General features: G+C 42.4%; 1 protein-coding gene across 2 annotated transcripts in view; it reads right to left on the bottom strand.

The window, feature by feature from the left end:
- ATP2C2 (ATPase secretory pathway Ca2+ transporting 2) overlaps positions 1-24,010 on the bottom strand; it is a 565,565-nt gene that overhangs the window by 198,807 nt on the left and 342,748 nt on the right. For both annotated transcript variants that reach the window (XM_069636233.1, XM_069636231.1), the window contains exons 8-11: positions 13,458-13,607; positions 13,300-13,368; positions 12,436-12,511; positions 1,087-1,153 (exon numbers count right to left, since the gene is read on the bottom strand). In XM_069636233.1, the coding sequence (XP_069492334.1) occupies positions 1,087-1,153; positions 12,436-12,511; positions 13,300-13,368; positions 13,458-13,607 (362 nt within the window). The remainder of the gene's footprint in view (positions 1-1,086; positions 1,154-12,435; positions 12,512-13,299; positions 13,369-13,457; positions 13,608-24,010) is intronic.

Genomic DNA, 24,010 nt, shown 5'->3' with positions numbered 1-24,010 from the left:
TAGCTCGTGTTTTTGTCAGCAAAGCTCCTTTTTGGCTATTGGGTCAACAGGAACAATTCCAGCTATCTTCTTCACCAAGAACTACCAACAAGATGGATTCTAGGCTATCATTTTGTTTGACAATATCTGGTTGGGTTTGAGACCTATGCTGACACCATTCACAAGATAGCTCCTTTAAACAGGCATCAGAAATTGTGCACGGTTTGGCATGGACACATTGTTGATACGACAATAAATCTTCTTACCAATGTAACTCACCAATTTTGGTGGCTCAGACGAAAGGTGAATGTGGATGACACCTTCGTGGGTCTTTTCGGCGATTGGTCCAGAGGCAAAATGAATGAGCGCATGTATAAAGCAGAATGCTAAGGGATTTGAGTAGATTTATGGGAAATCGTTACTAGGAGGTGGGAGCGAAGCAAATTGGTTTCTATTCCGTTCAGTTTGGGAAGATACATCTCTCATAATACCAAGAGTGAAACCCAAATAGATAGGGTTAACACATTGGGACTTGTCCCTCACTTCTAGTACTAACCTCACCTCCTGTCTCTAAACCAATAAGAGATGACCCATAGAGATAGACATGCGAATTGAAGAAACATGTTGTGTTAGTCAGATGTAATGTTTGTTTTTTTTACATGTTTTTCAGTATGTTGTTGTTTTAAAATATGTATATTTTTTTACTGGATTTTGTACCCCTGTCTGAATGATTTAAGACAGATCTCTATACTTCTGCGTGTGAATACCTGTGAGCAGGCCGTATGAAAGCTGGGTAGCTGTATTGTGGAATCTGTTTTCTGACTGTATATTCTAGTCCTCATCCACATAGCCCCCATTAAGAAAAATAAGACCACCCCCTGCTCTCTTGTAGTAAACCTCTCATAATGCCCAGGCATCACTTGTGCATTGTATTGTTGACTGTCTTCCCCCAAACCACCAAACAGCAGTCATTGCTATGAGCCAGTTTGTGCCAACTTAACACCATGAACTTTGGCACATGGTTATTTGAGGCAATTAAATGAACCATTTCACAAAGCTGTACTATTAGACAAAACACCTCACAGCAAAGATTAAGGCCTTCCTCACCTTACTCCAATAGTGAACATACTGAGCAGATGCTTTCCTTGCAGCCAACCAATCAGCATGATTAAACCTGGAATGGGTAAAACAGAACCAGAACACAGGACAATGAAGCACATGGACATCCACAGACTTTCTCATTTAAATCAGTTTTTCAATCTGTAATATTTTCTTTTTAGAAAAGGGGTCACATGACATTTCTTTAAAAATGGTAAACAAACGTAGAGAATACATATTTAACTTTAACATTACGCATTTAAAAAAAACATCACAGCCAGTAGTGAAAATATTCTTAATCGCCTACAGGCCGAACCTGAAAACCAACATTCACCCCCATCCCAGGCTTTGTTAGTTCTGGATTTCACTTGGGAAAGCAATATGTTCATGTTAATGTTAAAGGATATTTGTACCACGCACTATCACCACCGTAGTGGTCCCCTGGTGCTCTGGCGGATCTAAAAAGGAAAGGGGGTGGGGGCCGAGTTAGTGGGAACGAGCGGGATAAGTGCAAAAGAGCAGTGATGTGCTGTTGACAGCTTCAGTTCAGTTAACACTGTTTGCTGAGCTTGGGGGTGCTTTCCAGTTGGTAGCCGTCGTGTGCTGTTGTGTGAGTCTATCTGCGGTTTGTTTTGTTGTTGCGGTCTAGTGAAGTTTGTGCGGTTTGCTGTGGTGTAGGGTTGTGGTTGTTAAAATTGTAAACATACTGAGGATGAGAGACCAAGGGCCCTGGTTTAAAGGATAGCCTTAAAATGAGAAGAGTGAGGACGAGAACAATGCCACCACATTCGTGAGCCGCACGTAATGCTGGATTCATGCTGCTACTAAGCATTCATTAATTAGCCATTAAAATGGACATGAATATTATAAATTGCACAATGCAAAATGTTATATTTTAATCAAAAGATGTAAACATGGGACACCGGAACCATACAGAAAACAGCCTTATTATAGATCACGATTCATATGTTGCCGTATTCTAAACACCACATATAAAAATTGCAGGGTAGTCCAATCATGGCATGGGGGAAGCAACCGCCATTAAAACATGAATCTGGACAGCACGGAGTAGACTTTTGCTCCTTGCGAATTGGAAATAAAAGTGTCTTCCTTCGTTTATCATACAAAGGACTCAATAGAGAAAAGTTGAATTGGTTTCCATAAAAACCTCACATACCGACATAATCCTGCATTATCCATGTGTCCTCTCCGTTTAGAAACAGCAGTATTTACAAGCAAAAAATGAAAGTGAAAATGAGTAATGAAAACTAGTTCTAGCCAATGGGACCAATTTAAATAATGTTTGCCTCCAGTTGGATTTCTTATTAGAACTAAAGATCTCTGGAGGATAGCTCAGGGGCAACACGCTCATCTTGGAAGCAAGATATGTGGAGCAACACAGGTTCAACCCCAGGTCCACGCTTCGAAACCTCTGGGTATTAAGCGCGTTATAAATAACCAATTATAATAATTCTTATAATGTCTAAAAGTAAATTTCGTCAATTCCTTTGCTGACCAAATCTACCTGAATTATGTGGCGATTCCATTTCCTGTATATTACTTTACTAAGCATTGTAACGATAGCGTCACAATTTACCATATTAACAGTATTCAAATGATTGCCCAATGGATAATGAAGTAGTGAGTGGGATCTGCTGGGATTCCAGCCTCCGAGAACCAGGCTGCGCCAGATCTTGGAGCCCAGTGCATGACTTGCTGAGTTTTCTTTCCGGTGAGGAAATTGACTGACAGAGATATAACAATAAAGCTACACGTCCGAATTCTGGATGGTGGCTCAACTTCACAACTTTGAAATTCGTTAAAAATGACAACCGTAGAGTAGGGCACTATGAAGACATATTTAAGTTTCTAAAGCCAATTCAGTTTCTGGCATTTCCTATTCAAATATCTGTAAATGGACAGAATGCCCCTCTGCCCAGTGCATGGTAAAGATTCATAAGTAATTGTGCATATACGCCAGCGTGCCTGCTCTCGTTTTCTTAATGTATTCTGATTTCGCAGAAGAGAACTATCACATAAAACAAGAAAGCAAAGCATTATTTTATTTGCGTCCAAAAACCTAGAACTTTCTAGAATTATTAACAAGTCATTTGGTGACATTACAAGTGTTTCCAACACAACTTCGACAACATCATTCTGACTTGTCTTTCCCTGTCAACATCTAGGTTTGCATGTGTGGGGAGCAGGGGGCAATATTAGTAGTAAGCTCTCCATTTCGGGATTGACAAATTCCCATCAAAGCAAAAGTAGAAAACAAATTTCAAATTTTAAATTTTGAAATTACCTTGTTTTTTTGCTTACATCCTCAATATTATGGTGGGTTTGAAAAAGTAAACACCCCTTCTATCTGTAATGTGAGTAGAATATTCCATTTCAGCTACTAAGAGAACCCAGCACCACCAAGTAGCCATCACTGGAAGTGCTCTTTCAGATCAAAGCCACAAAGCGATACGCCATGGGTTTGGCATCATTGATGATTGATCAATTGGGCAGGTTTACTATACACCATCAATATGGTTCTGGGTTTGAAAAAGCTGGGGTTGAAACAAATTGAATACTATTAAAACCATAAAGAAAACATTTGGTTAATTAGGCAAGCTTACATCCCCCAAATAAAATACAAACCAACATAAAACAAATTATTGGTCACATCTTGGCTTCATAGTTATAATGAGTGTGAAAAACATTTTTCAAATGGCAAATATGTTTCTTGAACCTAGAGTTCAGAACACATTGATTGCAGAGGAAAGTGTATTGATTTGTTATCTTGTGAAGATCGGAATGATTGCAATTGTGGCTACAACTAGAGACCCTCTAGAATTAGGAAAGAAGTTCCACTTGCTTTCCTTTAACCTCCGGGTAGTTTACAGATATATTTCAGTAATCAAATCTCATGTCCATTATTTGGGGTACACGGACAGCCCCCTTTAATAGAGCAAGTTAATTGCTTTGTGTAGAGATGCTAAACCCCCCATTTTGTAGGTCTTAGTCTTGCCACACAATACTATTGATAAACATACAATCAATTGAGCCTCCTCTGGAAATGAAGGCAAACTCATTATTCTAACTCTGGTAGTTCAGCATTTAGCCACTCTCTCGGTCTCTGGCTCACTGCTAGAGATAAGAATCTGCAGAGTGACCAACCAGTGTGCCAGTCAGGCACGGAAAGCGATCACGTTTATGTAGGTTGTGTTGCTGATGGTGGCCATTCTTAATAACTGGCAATGTTTTACTGCAATATCTCATTTATAGGGATGGGAAACTCTAAAAAATAAGGTACCCTTTTATCCTGTGGCTACACAGTATTGCAATCCAGACTAGATTAATAGCCGATCATCGCCAAATTGCTATTTGTATTTTCCTTAGCAAAATGGAAGGCAGTTCCTTGAAGAATCTGATCAGGAAATAAAGATACACAAATAACCCATTCCTAAATTCCTACATAGATGATGAGGTAAAAATGTTTTCTAGAGCAATTTAAATCTCGCTTAATATGCAAACTAGTGATGGTCAGGCATCAATATGAGCTTTCCTGATGTATACAAATATGTATTGGTATTTACAGATTGAAGGAAGTCAGAGGTCTCAAATCCACAGGAATAGGTTTACAGCTTTTATCAACCTCAATGTTTATGAAGAAGGTTCAAAGCTGAAATTAAATACAAAAAAGTGAATTCAAAGTTTGTATCCCTGAGGAATGTCCAGCAATGTTAGCAATACACAACAGACACATAGGGTTCATATGTAAACACTGACTTCAAGTTGTTTAGGTACGTTGTAGCTGTTTTACTATTTTTCCCAAAGCGACAAAAGTTGACATTAGAGAATTGTTGGAGTTGCACATTGTTGTGTTAACCATTTCTAGTACACTTTAGTCTAAAGTAACCTGAGATACATTCTTACAAAATGTGTTTAAATAAAATTGTATAGATTACTTTTCTCTAATTCTGCTCAGAGTTAGATCCATGAATATCCCTATCCAGGGGTGAATTTACTTATTGTTGCTAAGTGAAAAACCTCAGATACCATCAATCAAGGAATGTATATAGAGAATGATCTGCAAAGGGGCCAGAATGCACCTTTGCCTTATACAGTTTTTTGAGGGAAAAGGGTCTGTTAATTCCCCAAAGTTGTGGTGTAAAATTACCTTTAGGTTACTATGAAGTTTTTGTTCTAATCATGCATCAAGAACCCCACATTGAATGCCACATCTGAACCCATAATTCCCAAATACACCAATCACATTTTGGCAGTGAAAAACATTCTTGCAAGTCCAGGTACAGGACTTGCTGAATGGTTCTCATTCCCTCCCTTAACCAATGTGTATCTGCGAATTGCGCTGGACATCACCACATCCATGAGGCAATTAGGGAACAAAAGGTTTTTAGGTGAATCAAGCAGGGACATGTGGTATTAACATGTAGGAGCACTTCATGCCCCCCTTTTTTTTTTAATTCTTGGCACAAGCAAATCCAACTTAATTCTTTTGTCATCGCTCCTGAAATCATCACTGCATTTATTAAGATTGTTAGAACAGTGGGCTATAACACAGGTTAATATGGAAGACATCTGGTCCAGGCATTTACTCCTAGTCCTACCTTCCATAGCCTTGATTAGCCAGCTGTGTTCACCTTGTGCTTTAAAACAAGATGGCTAATGAAACTGGTACACCATATAGATGACCAATACAATGGCAATTATATGTAATTATTTAAGGTGACATACAGGGGAACATAATAAAAAAGGAAATACTTCTACGTTGGGCCTCTAGGTATTAAATCTGCTAGCAGTAGTCCAACAGCAAAAATAGTTTACCACACTTCTGAAGGTGATGAGGGTGGGAAGAGCTCTGTTGATGCAAAATGTGTGAGTTTATGATTGAACTCAGAACGACCAAACCACCCAACTTATGTGTTCAGATGCCCTCACCACTGCCTGCCTGCAAACCTTCCAATACAACCTGCTCTACCTTTGAATATGCCGGAGTCCAATTCCTCCCTCCTTCTCCTCTAACGGTTATTGCTCTGTATACACCCAATGGTCCTCTCAACTCCTCCTTCCCACACCTGAACCTTCTTCTAGGGTCTTCATTGTCATGCTGAGGGGACTTTAACCTTTCCAAGTCCTCTCCCATCCCTGCCTTGATATTAACTCCCACCTATCTAAAAGCCTACCCACTCGGGCGGAAGGGGGGGAACTCACTTGACCTTGCCTTTCTCTCCATTTGGCTCTCCTCCTGCTACTACCTCATTGACTCCTCTCCATTGGATTACCCCATTGCTCACTTTAACATCTTGGTCCCTTTCCATCTACTCCTCCTCTCCCTTCTTCAATGACCAAGATGAAATTCAAGCAGGACATTTTGCCCGATATATTGATGATGTGAGTACTCCTCTCCTATCCCTCACACATTCATTCCATTGACCAAGCTTTTTCTGAATTTTACTATGAACTTATGACTTCCTTTGACCAAAACTATCCTGCATGCACATATACCCATTCCTGAAGTCCCCTTCAGCACTGTATCACCTCAGAGCCAGACCCTCAAAACAAACATGCTCTGTTACCGATGACACTGTTGCAAATCATAGACCCCAATCCTAGTCCTAGCCTAGGCAAAATCCCTTGCTGCCATCTCCTCTGCACTGGATTCTTTCAAAGCCTCCTACTTCACAAAGTGAATCTCGTGTTGAAATCGGCCAACAAACATTCATCCATCCTACAAGCTTTGCTCACACCTCCCCAGCCAATACTTATTGCCTCCTTCCTCTCTGCAACCGACGTTTCACATTAAGCTTCCTCTAAAATTCATAGCACAGCTTCCACCATCTTCATTCCTTACCCTTCTCTCCACATGTCCCCCTGCCCTTTCCCATCGCAACTAAATCTTCCCCTTCTCTCCTACCAAATTAGCCCCCCATTCTTTGCAGCATCAACCCATCTTGTGTTCCTATCAATCCTTCCACTTCTCAAACAGTGAAAGGCTTAATCCCCAATGAACTGCCTCCATCTGACTGCTTGAATCTCGCTCTGCTCGACTGTTCCCTGCCTCTTTCAAATCCGTCACTATCCTACCCCTTTTTTAAAACAATCCTCTACTTACCCAAACATCCCTGCAAATTATCATCCGGTTTCTAGACTGCCTCCTTATTAAACGGTCCTTGAATGGGTGGTCTTCCACCATATCATTAAGTTCCTTTTGGATAATGGCCGTATCTATCCACTTTGATATCTGCCTTCCATAGTAAATACTCAGACTGCATACAGCTTTCCCTGATGCTCACCACTCCAAACGCTCTTCTATATTCCTCCTTTTGTAATTCTCTGCCACTGAACACCATCACCCGCTCCTCTTTCATCCTCACTTTCCAGGACCCGGGGGGTTTCATAAACCTGCTCTAGCCTGGACTTCCTCCTACCTGGAAGGTCACGTGTAAAATCCTCTGGAACTCAAATCTCTGACCACACCAGTCCCCCTGTCAGCATCCAAGGATCAGTCCTTGGACCTCTGCTCTTTACCCTCTTGACCTGTCAAAACGTATTTGTACCCTTTGACTTTCACGATCACCTGTTTGCAGGTGACATTCCAATCTTTCGCTTTTCCCCTCCCTCACCCCAGCCATCTAGGAGCAGATTACCAACTTTCTCTATGCAAATCTGTCACTTGAATTATCTTTGCGAACTCATGTTGATCTCTTCAAAAATGGAAGTGCTCTTTCTCCCCGCTTTCAATGGCATCCCTCCCTTCTTCCATCTTCTTACCGTCTGACCTTGCAAACTCACCAAAAGCTCACAACTTTGGGGTCCTCTTTGTTAGCGACCGCTGACTGAAAATGACTCACTACCCCTACCATACAGCTGCTCATAATACATTTCTCATTCAGACAATGCCATAATTTCTTACTTACCACTCTTCAAAAACTCAAATCAATACCCTGGTGCTCAGAAAGGTTGATTACTGCTCATGCCTATTCCTTGGCCTCCCTTTACTCCTTTCCTCTGGACAACAAATTAGCTATTCTGTCAGAGATGGCCTTAGAATACCCAGACTCCAAAGAATGGGTCAAGGGTCTTTATTTTGCCATGTTCAAATGACCTAGGAACCTGATCAATTGTGGCATTCTAAGGCATGTAAAAAACATGGGATATCCTGGGAGTCAATCTGCTGGACATTAGTCCCGGTTACGACAGACTTACCCATAGTCTTATGCTCACTATCTTTCACAGAGGAGAAATATCTCAAACATATCAGTCTTTGTCCTGCTCTAGGGCAATCAAGCACCGAAATGCTAAGCAATTCTCCTCTGAAAGTGAGTACCAACAGCATGTTTCGGTCTGGCTGGACCTCATCAGTAGGGTGGAGCTGTTGGTACTCTTGTTCAGAAGAGAATCCTCTGTGAAAGATAGTGAGCTAAAGACTCTGGGTAAGGCTCCTGTAACCAGGGCTAATGTCTGGTAGAGGGACTCCCAGGATCCCCCTTTTTATTTGCATATTCTAAGGGATGTTCCTCTAGTTTCACATGCGTTGGCCTAAAGTTTCAATTTTCCATCTCACTCCCTCTGAAGTCCTTCTAGGGGGATTCTCACCTACTACTTCTCTGAGGTATGGTTTTATTTTATTGTTCATTTATAACACGCGTAATACCAGTGAGTGGTTTCTAAGTGCGGGATCGGGGTTCGAACCTGTGTTGCGCCATGTTGTCTTGCTTCCCAGACAAACGCGTTGCCCCTGACCTATCCTTCCTCCCCAAGAAATGGTAATAAAAATGAACACAAGGGTGCCCAACAAAAATAGGAACTAATGGTCACTTAATCGGTCATATAAGGGTGAGTTTCACTAGATGAGTAATGTAATATTCAAATAGATAATAGACAGTAAAATGAATTTACACATTTACCTTAAAATATCTTTGGAATACAGTAAACACAAAAGCTCAGAGGCTTCAATTATATTGGGAGAAATAGGTCTATACATAAAATAATGTATATCACAATCAAATAAGATCATTAATGTATGTTTTAAACACATTCTTTTAGATACTTTATGTACTTTTGACAAAATCATGTAAAAACATGTTTTAGCTGAGTCTCCAAGGAAAACTAGAGCTGCATTCATCCGTGAGCCTTCTTGTCACATTCACACGAACAAAACATGTAAACATATCACAATACTGTGCAATACCTAGTTGCATGAAGCAATAGCTTGAATTTCTTTTTTTGAAAATGAAAACATTAAATGGGTAGAATGGTGGGGACTAAAACCTCCATCAGTAAGTTTAAAACGCTAGTGACCCTTAATGTTATCTTTGAAATGCACTTTTTTTTGTTGTTATTTTTTGTTTTGTCCCTGGCCAATGTCCATCTTATTCACACGCCCATGAAATGGCTCGCCGCTTGCTCTCATCTTTGCTACTCTACAGGCACCCTTCCAGGGGATACCGCTTCCACCTGTGAATGTGATATTGTAAATCATTTCTGATCGGAATTGACACCCCTGTTCTTTAAATAACAAATGTCACATATGTAGGTCTGGTTTAATTGGTGGATATTCAAGTCTTGTGACAACCTATGGATGGTTTCTCCATTCAATAATATTTCATAACAAATATTAAAAATACAAGAGCAATTGTTTATCTACTGGTCTTGGCTGCTTCACTGAGTAATAACCAAGCAACACAGTGGTCCTTAAAGGCCCGTTTTATGCTCTATCCACTTTGTTAAGGGCTCCATCATCCCAACATCTCTGAAAGTGGTTGAGGCAAGCATGGGGCACACCTAATAAAACTAGGCATCAATGCGATCTTCAATGGGTAAGAGGTTTCCCCAGTTTGGTGAGTTGGTAGAACTCCCTATCCTTTTACGCGAGTGAGGCCTCCACTAAGGACTCGGTTGGTCCAGCTACACCCAATGTGCCTCCCAGAGGGTGGATGGAGTGGGATTCCCAGAGGCCCACTACACCCACTAAGACATTGTATTAATCCACCCAAGACATCCATAGGTTCCAACCCCAACTGACCATGCAGATACGGTTTATGGCATAGCACAGAGGGGTGCAAGGAAATGCACCACATCGTTCGCTCACTGGAGGAGTCCATAGAATGTAACTGGAGTGCGTCTGGAGCTTACCTTAAAAAATAAGAAGCGGAAAGCAAAACCGCCAGCCTTGTGCTCGAGCAGTGAAGCCCTGGCAATACACTCTGTGTCTGGCAGTATGTGAAATGCCACAGAGCAGAGACTTTCTACTGTCGAGGATCCAGGATAGTGTTGATTTTGCACTGCAGTTACAAACCCATGGAACTACCAAGGGAGAGTAATCGGGAATTAACCAATTGAACAAGTTGCTTGTTATATGTTTGAGAGGCAATGAAGCGGAACAAGGGAAAATCCCATCCTGATACACAACTCCCTACCTGCCCCAACCAATAACAAGGGGCACAAGGACATACGCGATTAGGTCACTTTAAAGAGAATGGATAAGCCCATCAGAGGTCCAGCCCAGGGGAAAGACATGCTCTCTGCTGTTCTTTGTCAATGCAGGGAGACCACCACATGGCACAAGGTGGCTACTTGGCTGGGGTCCCTATGTTCTACCCAGAAACTGATACAAGTGTACAAAGCAGGCCAGAGGTCCAGGAGATACCAGAATATTGAGAAACCCAGAGGTCTATGAGAGACCTGAACAACTGAATGCAAAGAAACCCAGAGGCCTAGGAGGGACCTGAACAAATGAATACTGTGAAACAGATAACTGGACAGTGAATGCTAAAGAACATGAGGCCTATAAGAGGCCTGTCCTGACTTAAGGAGTGAGGTCTACCTGTAGCAGTATGTACCAGATGTTGGGAAGAAGTCCTGAAGTACAGCGGGACACTTTGAAGTAATGCCCAGTCCAAGCTGGACAAAGAGACCAAAGGGAATCCTCCAAGAGATGTCTGAGAATTCAGAGACCGTGGAGAGAACGAGATGGACAATGTGATAGTAGGAAGATTGAAGAAATGTCCAGAGTGGGTAACCCGTGTAAGTACCTCCCCCCTGGAAAAATTGCTTTCTTTTGTGCTACAGACTAGGGCTGGAAATTTCAGCATATACAGGATAGGATTTTGTAAACTATTCTGTTGGCCAAAACTTGGAACATTTTGTGTGTTAGCTTAGGTCACCCAGGATTTAAGACTACATTTTGCATCATTGCGTTTGCCACATTTTTAAACATTGCTTTGCAGAGTAGGGGGTCCCTGTAGGGACAAGGATCTTTAAGAATGGGTTATGAACATTATGATTTCTATAAAACCCTAAAAGGAGGTGCTGGATACACCAAGGTCACCTTTTGTGTTGTCCCTTCCTTGACACCGTTTCAATAGGAACTCCCTTATTTGAAGAGTTTTCCTTAGCTCCCACAAGCATTTATCACTGCCCTACTCTTGACCTAACTGATAATAATATTACTTGTTGTACAATATTCCATTGCCTCACATGCATCATTGCTCAACCTTCCTACAACACAACTTCAAGATTAAATCAGAGTGATGGACCTTGACCATCAATATTCTCCCCATTGACTGAACATGATCTGAAAGGACATCATTTAAGCTTTTCTTAAATTTTGTTTATCTTGCTTTCTCATGCTCCTCCTCTTTTGCTCTTCCCATACCCAGACTGCGTGACATTGCAATAGGCAATACTAGGAAATGGTGGTGTAATTCAGTACTCATCAGTCATCCATAAATACATCAAACCAATCCCCCAATTCTGTATATGACTCAACCTAGTAACTATGAAGTATGGTGGTGCCCTCCTTTCCCTGCTTCTAAGCATGGTTGACAGATTTCCAGGCACAGATGGTTGAATGATCAGCAATGAATTGCTGGAGAGTCACATGGTATCAGTGACCACCATACCATGACACCAGCTTGACTGGTAGATTTTTATGCATGTGACCAAGATTATGCATGGGTTCAGTCTAATTATTGACTGCAGAATATAAAAACTCTGCATTGGACAGGTGCTGAACACCGGTATGAATGGCAGCTATGCGGTCCCGTGGAAGACAGTGGGGTCCAATTCCAATCAGGAGCAGAAAAGGAGTGGAGTTACGGAGGAGTGATAAGTTACAGTGGGGGTGATGAGGAAGCCAGAGTAAGACATGAAATGAAGAATAATCATCAAACTGTATTCAAGAATTAACGCAGAGGCATACCTTTAATTCGGATATGATTTAGTGTCAACATGCAGTAGTAACAGAACTCAAATTAAAACAGTATCAACATATATTGAGTGCTATAATGAGGAAGGTAAATATCAATCGTAATTCAAATAGTAGCAAATTTGACAGCCACATACCTATTATGCCAAATGAGAAGAGGGAGAGCTGTTTTCCCAGTTTGTCCATGCTTTTCTGTAATGGGGTCTTGGGGGTCTGAATGATAAATACAATATTTAATTTAGGAACATGGGTTTTTTTTTTGTATGCATCAATTGTGTACCCTGAACATCATCCTAAAACCCTCACACAACTTCCTACATGCTCTGATGTGGTGCCCACATACAACTCTTAACACACCCTTACATGTCCTATTAATTAACCTGGCATGGTCATCCTAGGTTCCTCAAACAGGCTTGAACAGAGCTCCTAACATCCCGTCAAATAAGCCACCAAAGAGATTTTGCTGATCTCCCATGGACCCTTGCTCAACTCCTAAACTAATCCCAAGAAGGACAGAACATACCCACATATTCCACAACAGGCTGTTATGTAACCCACCACGGACGATCACATAGTCCCACTTAAGATCATGCATCCCCTTCAGACATGCCCCGCTGTAGCTCTTGATGTAGCCCCCCGCAAATGGCCCTCCCCTTTTCTGCATTCCTCAAATGGACTCACTTAAGACATTTTCAAGCATCCCCCTCACCCCCCCACTTTAATCAGGATAGGGAGTTTTGGTCGCAGAAGAATTCGTCAAAGTAGAATTCATCGAAAAGTTTACATCAGATTTTGCACCAAATATATGTGGGGGGTGGGTTTATGCGAATAATTGATGTGGGGTGTTACGGGGCATATATGTGCTGCAAAACCGACCAATAAAAAAAAAAAAAAGATTTGGTTCAAAGGTTCGATAAAATCACATAGAACCTTTTAACCAATAGATAAACACTCACTCACAACATAGCAAACATAGCACTGAAGACCTGTGTTCCACTCACCTCTTCGGCTTGCATCATTTTGAATACTTCTCCAAACTGTGATTTCTCCCCAATACCGATAACAATCCCCTGTAGGTAGAAAAAACTGTTATGTTGCAAGTGCTGCCTATATTGCGGAAACAGCTTCTTTATGGGATACATGGTTACACTGAACTTGCCTTGCCTTTCCCGTACCGCACCAGTGTCCCCATGAACGCGACATTGCTGAGGGTTGTAATGTCTCCGACCTCCGACAAAGAGCCATCCGTCTTGCTGCAAGGCTCAGCCTCCCCAGTAAAACTGGATTCATCCACCAGGAGATCTGTAGCCTAAATGCAGAAGAACCAGGGTTTTAGTACATCCAACTATGGACAATATTTAAAATTCTTAGGATTTCAACAATATCACCATTAATGTAGACCCACCAAGAAAACCAATAGGTCATGGATAAAGATGGCAAGACAAAGGCGCTACCACCATCCCATCTTGTTTTACATCAACATTGCAACTACAACAATCAAACTTATCATGCAAAACAGTCTTGCCACCCCCCCCCAATCAAATTTTTAATTTGGGTTTATAACACGCCATAGACTGAATTAACTGCATCAAGGTGTGAAAATGCCCAAATGGCTCTACATCTTTGGTGAAGGGGCACATCAGCAACCTCAAATGCATTGTTTCCTTTCTGGGGCCTCGTCTGAGAGGTGAGAACAGCTAGTGGCATTTTACGTAATGATGCCAGCTGTGTAAAACCATTTGGAACAAAATATAAACAACTTTACAATAGATGTGCTGGCTTGAGTAAATGTGCAAGACGAGTTGATATTTCGAAAGGTTATAAATATTGTCAAGTTTATAAAGAGTTGGCAACTTTTGTAAAAATGTATTTATGAGGTATAAACAAATGTCATTATGTTTTAGAAGTTATAAAAGGTATTAAAATGTTAACAGATAGCTGTGTAGGAACTTTCTGTAGTGCAAATCTAACTAGCAAGTAATGTGGCGCTGATCCACTCAGGGTTGTGATCGGGCTGGGGGTACAAAAGATTCAGGTAATAGGGCGTGGGGCTTTGACGAGTGGATGTTCAGTGTTTTAAGACATGTTTCTTTTAAGAGTAGGGCCTACAGTTCTAAAAATAGACTATAGGGAACCTGGCTGTGTCCTGATATGCCCAGGGGGGTGATCAGTAATAAAGAAAGAAATCAGGATGGGAGATCAAAACAGCAAGAATATTGGATTAATTTATTTAATCTCAAAATTGTAGCAAGGTGTTAGGTATTGCTTGATTGCAAGAGAACAGATAATGGACAGATTTGACAATTTGACAGTTGGGGGTACTGCTGCGTACCAACCTCTTACATATTGAGGGCATTTGCCTCATATTCGTGCACAATCTCTAAGGGACAATTTGACATTGCAGTATAAAGAGAGTGAGTGCTGCCCAGGACTGCTAATGGTCCACGGGTATTATAGAACAAAACACACAACAAGTGTAAAACAGAAAAGTAGGACATGGTGTTGTGTTGCAGATCAACACTGTAGTGTTTTGGCCACCTGTAGCAATGGATGGGAGCTAGTTTATGTCGTGGCCTTCTTCAGGATGGGGGTGAGGGTTAACACTGTCCGTGTGGTATCTGTTGGAATGAAAGACTGTTAGGCTGGGTTTTGACCTCTGTGGCGTAGTTAATTTATAATTTAAAATACATGTTAGTGGCTAGTTTTTGCCAACAAATACACTTCAAGGTGCATTTGTATAGAGTTTACCGTCAAAAGAACGATAAAGCTGCTGCATAGTTACCCTCAGCGTTGTGTGATGGAGACTGGTGGAGCGGTATAGGAAACACACTGCTCTGGATGACAGAGTGGTGGTTACTCTGCAAGCTCTGGTCCAATTGGATTGGCCCGGATGTGGCGGCGCCCGTGTGTGGCGTATTACATCCCCAGTTCTGGGGGGAGATTAGAGAAATGATGTGTGAAACATGAGGTCCAGCATTATGCATTTGTGATTAATTGGTGGCATGCAAAGAGCCAAGTAGAGAACAATGGCTGTTACTTGGTGTGCAGAGACACGTGAGGACGTATTGATGTCTAAAGTCCAGTGGTGGACTGTACGAGGTATTGGAGGTTGGCTCTGATCGCCACTATGAAGTGGATTACACGTGCAAGAAATATATGTGTGTGGGATCTGAAGAGACTGTGTGTGCACTGATGTGGAAGGCGCATCAAGAAGTGAAAAATGCAAAATTGGATTTTTTTTGTTTTTTTTAAATCGGCCGGTATGGTTAAACTGTGACTGCGTGTTCTGGTGCACTCATCCCAAGGACACAGGCATAATGGGCTGTGCGTTAGAACTCGGCCTGTGCAGCATGATCTAGGCTAGCATGCAATTAATGGTGCCGGAGGCTCTGAGTGGCGAGTGACTTACTTGGTAGGCGAGGAATCTCGGGATGGCCGGATCGGTGTATTGGTGCGCTGTTTAGCACCAAGAGAATAAGTAGTGAATACAGGACCTTCCTTGCTGGGGCGCAACCAATAGTGAGTCGCTAGGTGGGCCAATCAGGAGGAAGATGTGGCATTGGCTAGAACGAAAGTGAAAGAGCCCGTGATAGGTTGCATGAGGACACGTGATGCCTGAATTTACAGCACGAAGCCTGATGGGCTAAGTGTGGCATCGGCTAGAACGAAAGTGAAAGAGCCCGTGATAGGCTGCCTGAGGATACGTGTTGCCTGGAATCACACCACGAAGCCTGATGGGGATTATGGTCCTAGTGTTGAAAAAACCTGTATAATCAGGTCGAACGTTCGTATGATAGGCAACCTTGTGTGTCAAAACAAGATGGGTCCAGTAAAAACACATACGGACATGGGTCAGTACACGTGTATATGTGGTGAGAAGGAATGCACTTAATGCGTGCGTTGATGGAGCAACATATACGGAGGAAATGGAGTTTGATACTGGGGTGTTGAGGACATCAAGGCATGTCACTGTATTAACCTTAACCTATAAAGGTGTGCGTGCAATACATGCAAGAAGCTTGGTATATTAATATATGGCGTGACGTGTCCAACATCTCTCGAGTGCAAGGTTTGTCTGTATATAAATATATTGACATTGCAGGAAGTGTTCACATGGTACAATAGCTTTAACAATTCAGCAAAGTCAGGTGTGTCTGTGTATAAATATATCGACATTTCAAGAGGTGTACACATGATACAATAGCATTGACAATTTAGCATAATCAGGTATCAGTGCATCAAGACTCTGGATTGGTGCAGAATGAGTCTTCAAGCAAAATGGAGGACAACTCCGACATTAAAACTGACGGATCAACAGGGTAATGGTGCCTGCTGGAATACATACACATCATTTCTCTAATCTCCCCCCAGAACTGTGGATGTAATACGTCGCTCACGGGCGCCGCCACATCTGGGCCAATCCATTTGGAACCATAACTTGCAGAGTAACCACCACTCTTTCTTCCAGAGCAGTGTGTTTCCTACACCGCCCCACCAGTCTCCATCACACAATGCTGAGGGAAACTGTGCAGCAGCTTTATCGTTCTTTTGACGGTAATCTCCATACAAAAGCACCTTGCAGTGTATTTGTTGGCAAAAACTAGCCACTAACAAGTATTTTAAATTATAAATTAACTACGCCACAGAGGTCAAAACCCAGCCTAACAGCCTTTTCATTCCAAAAGATACCACACAGACAGTGTTAACCCATCCTGAAGAAGGCCATGCCATCAACTAGCTCCCATCAATTGCTACAGGTGGTCGAAACAAAACACTTCAGTGTCGATCTGCGACACAACACCTTGTCCTACTTTTCTGTTTTACACTTGTTGTGTGTTTTGTTCTATGATACCCATGGACCATTAGCAGTCCTGGGCAGCACTCACTCTCTTTATACTGTAATGTCAAATTGTCCCTTAGAGATTGTGCACAAATATGAGGCGAGGTTCCCTCAATATGTAAGAGGTTGGTACGCAGCAGTACCCCCAACTGTCAAGTTGTCAAATCTGTCCGTTATCTGTTCTGTTACAATCAAGCAATACCTAACACCTTGCTACAACTTTGAGATTAAATAAATTATTCCAATATTCTTGCTGTTTTGATCTTCCATCCTGATTTTTTTCTTTATTACAGGTCTACAGTTCTGTGTTGGTTGTCTGTTTCAGGACGGGGCACAGCAGGAGGAAGAGTGGTTCAGTCGTTTTCTCTGGTATTTCTTGGTTTTCGGCCTGGTGATGGCAAGACATCTGGAGTGGTGTTGCCATCCGGAGACCTAGAGTTGCTCTTCTGGATAGAAGGATGCCTGGATTTCTTTGTAAGTGATGCAGGATCTTTCAAACTTAACTTCATAGTTTTACAAATGTTGTCATTTTGTGAAAAATATATTTCTATTTTTATTTTAAATAATGTCATAATTTTAAACATTATAAAAGTAAACAAAGTTAAGCTTTTTTGCTTCAAAGCTATAACATGGGTTCCCCTTCCCATGAACCATTTGTTTAAAGTATGAATAACCATTTAAAGTCAAAGCACTCTTTTAAACAAGAATGTATGTTTATGTTTTTAACAAACAATGCAAAGTTGTTTACAACAAAACACGCCTTTCATGAGCCTGAGGCAGGATTTTGACAGAGCGGGAGGTCGCTTATAAGCAGGTTCTTTCAAAGCCTGTTTGAGTAGGATTTTCTTTCCTGAGAGTGGACACCAGTTGATCAAAACTGATCGATGAACACGTTCCACGCTCTGAGCAAAGCCATACACATTCTCAATGTCACTGGACCTAGTAAGATCGTTGTTTTTGTTCTCCCTTGTTTCCCCCACCCGCCTCGTCACGATCTGAAGCACCTGTGTATGAGCGCGATACAAATCAAATATCAATATCAATGCACAGATCCAATAGCCACTTCAATGTGCCCTACTTTAAGCTAGGCAGCCAATCAGTTCTTTGCTTTACAGGATGCTGTGTCTGAGAAACAAAGAGTATCCGTTTTTTGTGTTCCTTTCAATACGTGTTCTTCAAGCTCTTAAAGGGGTCAGAGGTTTTACAAACACATTATATCTTTACTTACTACTAGCATGAGAACACTCAACGGTTTCTGAACCAACATCTCGCACTATCCTCCTTATACATTTATCCATTTTTGTGAACAACTTATTACTTTTTGTGTACTCAAATTTTTGTTAACTTTCTTCAATCCCTGCTAGGTGGCCGGACATCAGAACTGGGGGAAGGGCTCTCTGCAGAGATCCAGGTCAGCGAAGGTACAAATGAAAAGATACATTTTATTTTACATACAAATGCACTTATCTAGCAAACCTGACATACTTGTAGCAGAAACAACAATACCAAAAGTAGTAGTAGAATAAGTACCAATTGTAACTAGTATTAGTGCTAGCAATATTTCTAGTACTACCAATACAGGTGGGACTACCATTAAGTTGAATATGTAGCAGTAGTAGTAAGACTCGTAGAACTACTGCTATGAAAGGTGGTGGTGGTGGTGGTGGTGGTGGTATCAGTGATACTACTGATGCTGCCAGTGGTAGTACTAGAACAGCTGCCGCTAATGCCCATAGTAGGAGCCATAGGACGGGTGGTACAAACATTAACACAACTAGTGATAATACCCCATACAACAAGACAACTACTACAAATGGTAGCGTCAGTATCTCCTTAAGTTTCGGAAACTCCTCATAGTTTTGTTTTCTCCTCTTCATTCCCTCGCACCCTCCCATGCTAACTTTCCCTCTGCCACTGTGACTGGTGGTTTCAGGGTCAAACAGAGGCCAGATCACCCCCTACCACACCCCCCAGCACCCCTCGCCAGCATTTGCCCTCTGGCTCCCTTCCCCGGATTAGCCCTTACCTGGTCCTCCCTGTCCACCGCACTCACCCTCCCTTTCCCCCCAACCCCCCCAACACTTGCCCTCCCCCCTCTCCCTTTGGGCACTCCACTCCTGCACTTCTCCCTCTACCCACCCCGCACTTACCATCTTGTTTGTGCACAGTAGGATTGTCACAAGACCAATATAACTATTGGTTTGTTCTACTTTCGTTGCCATGTTCCCCTTCCCCAACTTATCTTATGGCACCTGGACTTGTGTATAGGCGGCATACAAATGTCCAATAAATAAAAGTACTACTGCCAGCAGTACTACTGGACATTACTACAGCCACCAGTCCTACTACTTGCTGTAGATATTCCCATGTGCACTGCTACTATCCATGGTAGCACTATGGGTATTAGTAGCGTGCATAGTGGTCTTTACTGGTATTAATGCTACTCCTAGTGGCACTATAAATAGGACTACTTGTGCTATTAGAGGCAATAGTAATTGTACTACTACTGGCCGTTTCAGTGGTATTAGCATGATTAACACTTGGATTGGTAGTAGCTACCATTGCTATGGGCACTACCGCTAGTATTTACGCTACGAGTAGTACATTTGGCATCGCTGTTTCTGCTGCTCATGGGGCAAGGTTAGGAGACATGTAAACCAGTTGCTGGGAAGTTGGTGGACGAGGCCTCGACTCTGCATCTTTGCAGCTCTAATGGGCCTGGAGCCTGAGCTTCCTCCCCTCCTCTGAGGTCACTTCCTGTTTGAGCGGTGGATGGCTGTGTACCAACTGAAAGGCAACCCCAGTATGAGAAATGCTTACAAAAAATTTTCAAAATAAGAACAACCAAAAGAGTTTTTGGTTCAGGAACTGGCAGTAAATCAAACAGTAGTAGGAAATACCAGCTAATTTTGTAAAAATTGTATGTCCCCTTTAAAAAATAAATAGGCCAATTAAGTTATTACCGAGTAGCAAGAATTCACAAGTTAGATTTACATGACTAAGTGATAAAAGCACTGTTGAGAAGTGATGGTGGGTGGGGTGTGAATACGGCTGCACAGATGTGCCCGGGAGGAGCTATTACAACTAAACTTGACGCACACTTCCTGTGTGAAGGCTCAGCTCGGGTGCAGTTGTGTTGCGTGCACTTTGAAGCGCCCTCATTTTCACAGATCCATAGCGTGGATCCCTGATGCACTACCAAACTACGCCATGTATCGAGACCGGTCTCTTCCAGGCTTAAGAAGGCCCTGCAAAAAAGAAAACAGCTAAACCAGATCAATTCCCTGCTTCTTCACCAATAAGGTGAGACGCTGAGCTGCGCTTTCATTTCCATCTAGCGGTCTGATGCGCCCAGGTCTGCAGAGACTTTCGACACCCAGTCCCCGAGTGAAAGACACGAGCTCCATAATGCAAATGGGGTCTCTCTCGTGTGACCCAGAACATTCCGAAGGTGGGAGGGGCGGCCCTGAACACCCAATACACTCTGGTTCTGCGCTCCCCAATCTGTGAAGCACATTTCATGCAGCAGAATTCTTGGAAAACATGTTTGAAGATTTTAAAGAAAACAGATGGGCAGTCGTCGAAGTGTACGAAAAGAATTAGTGGAACTGTGTTCCCTGCGAGCCTGCAGCCACTCTCCACAAACCCCATCACCACACCGCCACCCACACACAATCCAAAACCCAAAACACATGCACCTGCTGTTTAAGGGAATGTTCAGTGCCAGGCACTGAAAGTGCAAGTTTCAACTTATTCCTACAACGTTATTTTAAAACGAAACCGTTCTGGAATGGTTTCTTTTTAAAATAAAAGTATAGGAGCTGTAAAAGGTAATTTGAAAAAGTCCAGGAGCACCGCTCCCGACCGCGCCCGCTCACTTCGAGCACTGCCGATGGGCATCCACTACTTACAATTGTGGTCATTATGGAGAGGTTTTGATTCTCAAATTAAATTAAATACAGTATTGCAGGGTCAGTTCCATGAGCTTAATAATAAATAATGGCTTTCAAAATAACCCCAATGAATGGACACAATTGGCTAGAGAATGGGTTTTCATGATAGAATGACTAAATATTAAAATTGTGAAAATCCATCCTCTGGAACAGTGCTCTGCCACCTGTGGCTCTCCAGTTGTTTTCAACTACAACTTCCATGATTCTTCGGCCGGGGCTGACTGGAGTTGCAGTGTAAAACATCTGGGGAACACCGAGTTTGTGGAGACCTGCGCCAGACTACAGTGTGAAAGACTGAGCTAATGTTCCTCCCTTTTCAACCAGGATGTGAATTAATTTGTTGTCTGCCTCCATCGAGGTTCTGTGTCTCACACTTGGTGTCGATTTTTTCATGGACCTTTCATTTTTTTTTATACTTAATATGGCGATGGTGAAATAGGTTTTTTGTTGGTTTCTGAACATGTGCTGGGGTTGACACAGCGGTATTACTGACCTTGCCTTTCTTCCCCTAAGGCTCAGTTGAAACCAACAGTATTTTAGGGGTCCCTACAAGTGCTGACCATTCATTGGCAAAGGGCCTTGCAGCACCACAGCCACGAATAGGAATATGGTGTGGTAGAGCAGTGGCTGAACATGTCTGGTTGGCAGGCATTCAGAACCCCATAAAGCTGCAGGACTGCGACGTTAGTCTCTGCTCAGGGTCCAAGCATATCCAGAGGTGTGGGGCACCTCATAGAAAGAGGAGCTATTCTTACCCGAGAACCGGAATAGATTGGGACTGTTACGTATGATGGAGAGATACACTGCAGTCGGGGATTGCTCCACATGGATATAATCGAAAGAGTTTTTGGTTAATATAATAACCACTTTCTGAACATACATCTGCAACCTGCAGTTCTCCAGATGTTTTGGACTGCAACTGCCATGATCCATCACGATTAGCTGATAGAGAGCCAAAGTTTGCAGCTCCCTGCTTTACAATAGCAGCTTATATTAAGGCGAGGGGGGTGAATAGAAAGTGCATAAACAAAAATGATGTCTTTCTCTCTATACTTTAACTAATTGCTGCCTTTCAGCACTGTAATATTCATTCATTTTGTATGGTTTAAAATACAGTAGAGTATAAAATTAAAATCAGTATGAAAATAGGATTAAATATCCATGTAACCCATTTCAATCAAGTCCCATAATGCACAAGTTAATACACGATCATGGGGTGACAAAATCGTGTGGTTCAATATCTGCTTAGCTCTTCAAAAACTGAACTTTCTCCAGGCTTCCAATGGCAACCTTCCCCTGCCCTGCCCTCCACCATATCTTGGACCGCCTGACCTTCTAGCTCCCTTAGCCACGGCTCTCAATCTTGGGGTTCTCTTTGATAGCGACCTATGATTGCACCACCTAACTACTATCGCTGCCTCTTCTGCTCGTATTAACCACCTCAGTCAGAAAACGAATGTAGCCTATTCTTACTAACCACTCTACAAAAACTCATCAACATGCTAGTGCGGAGCAACTTTGACTATTGCTAAAGCCCACTCCCCCGCCTTCTTATTAACTCCTACCCAGACCCCCCTCTCCCCACACTCCCTCTTCTACCTACTGACAACATGCTGGTTGGCTCTCCATGCACTACCACTCTCTTTTCAAATTCCTTCTCCTAGTCGATAAAGCCATCAATGGTTTTGCTCCTCAGTGCCTGTCTGTTTCTCAGTTTTCTCACCGTCTCATTCCCTCTGATACTCCTCTGCACTCTCCTTCACCGTCCCATAACCTCCCTGGGCCTCCTCTCTCGTGCTTTTTCGGCTTGCTCGCCCCGCTCCACTAAAACCCGCTGCTCACCACAACCAAAGCCAACCCAACAGTGGTTCTTTCCAAAGCTCGGCTTAAACTGGACTTACTTGCTAAAGAGGGAGCTCTCCCTGCCCTCTCCCCCACCCTCCCTACCTGACCCCACTATTGCCTCCAGTGATGCTTAATAATGTAATTGTTATATTTAAATAGTAATCCTCTTTAGCTGGAAGCACTTCCCCTTTAGATTAATATAAGTCACTTGTTTTCTCATATATTGTTTCGGTTTGTTTTGGCCCAAATATATGTCCCACTTTTTTTATACCTTCATAAACTGGCTCACCACTTGTTCTAATGTTTGTGTTATTGCACATGCACCCTTCGTGGGAATGCCTCCGCCATCTGTACATTGTTTTATTTGAAGTCTTTCTGATCGAAATTGACATACTATATATAAATCTATTCCTCAAACAAATACAAAAATATCGAAAATATAAACTTTTTACATTATTTTCCCCACTCAAGAGAATATCTAACAGAGGGCAAGGAAGTGGTACGACACCGAACACGCTAACACCTAACCCACATAACAAATGTCTGGTACTTGGGAGATCGGCGTTCCAGAACGTTCCCGAATGGCCATTATGTAGAAAATGCCAGCAGGACTTTTGGCTGACCCCCCCCCCCCCCCCCCCCCCCCATGTGTCGTGTGCTCCTCTTTGGAAGCCTTCATTATACATCTGTTCGCGTCTTTTACTAAAGGATCCGCAGCAGAGGTATTCTTCTTACTGTGTAAAGCTTGATGAAAAAGAGACCGTCCTGAATAAAATCCTATTTTTACAATTCTCTGCTGTGCTACCATTTTGTCATCGCCCTGCATCGTGCGAGCGTTTTATAAGTGAAGAATAAAACCACGAACTGCAACACAGCTATAGGGAATTTCTTCACAGGTGCCACACATCCATTCTCAATTGAAAACCAGAACCCCGCGGTTGCTACAGAATGCACCAAAGGCACGCTTGGATTTCTCAGGCATTGGAGGATGACTCAGCAGGGGAGGGCTGACGCCATTTTAATTCTTTGAGTGGCCGAGCATTTGTGCACTTCAGAGTCAGATATTTAACCCAT

This window comes from Ambystoma mexicanum, chromosome 1q, assembly GCF_040938575.1.
Source record: "Ambystoma mexicanum isolate Mex_15411 chromosome 1q, UKY_AmexF1_1, whole genome shotgun sequence".
Lineage (NCBI taxonomy): Eukaryota > Metazoa > Chordata > Amphibia > Caudata > Ambystomatidae > Ambystoma > Ambystoma mexicanum.
Note: the sequence above shows the minus strand (reverse complement) of the source record. Positions and strands in the feature narration are given on the sequence as shown.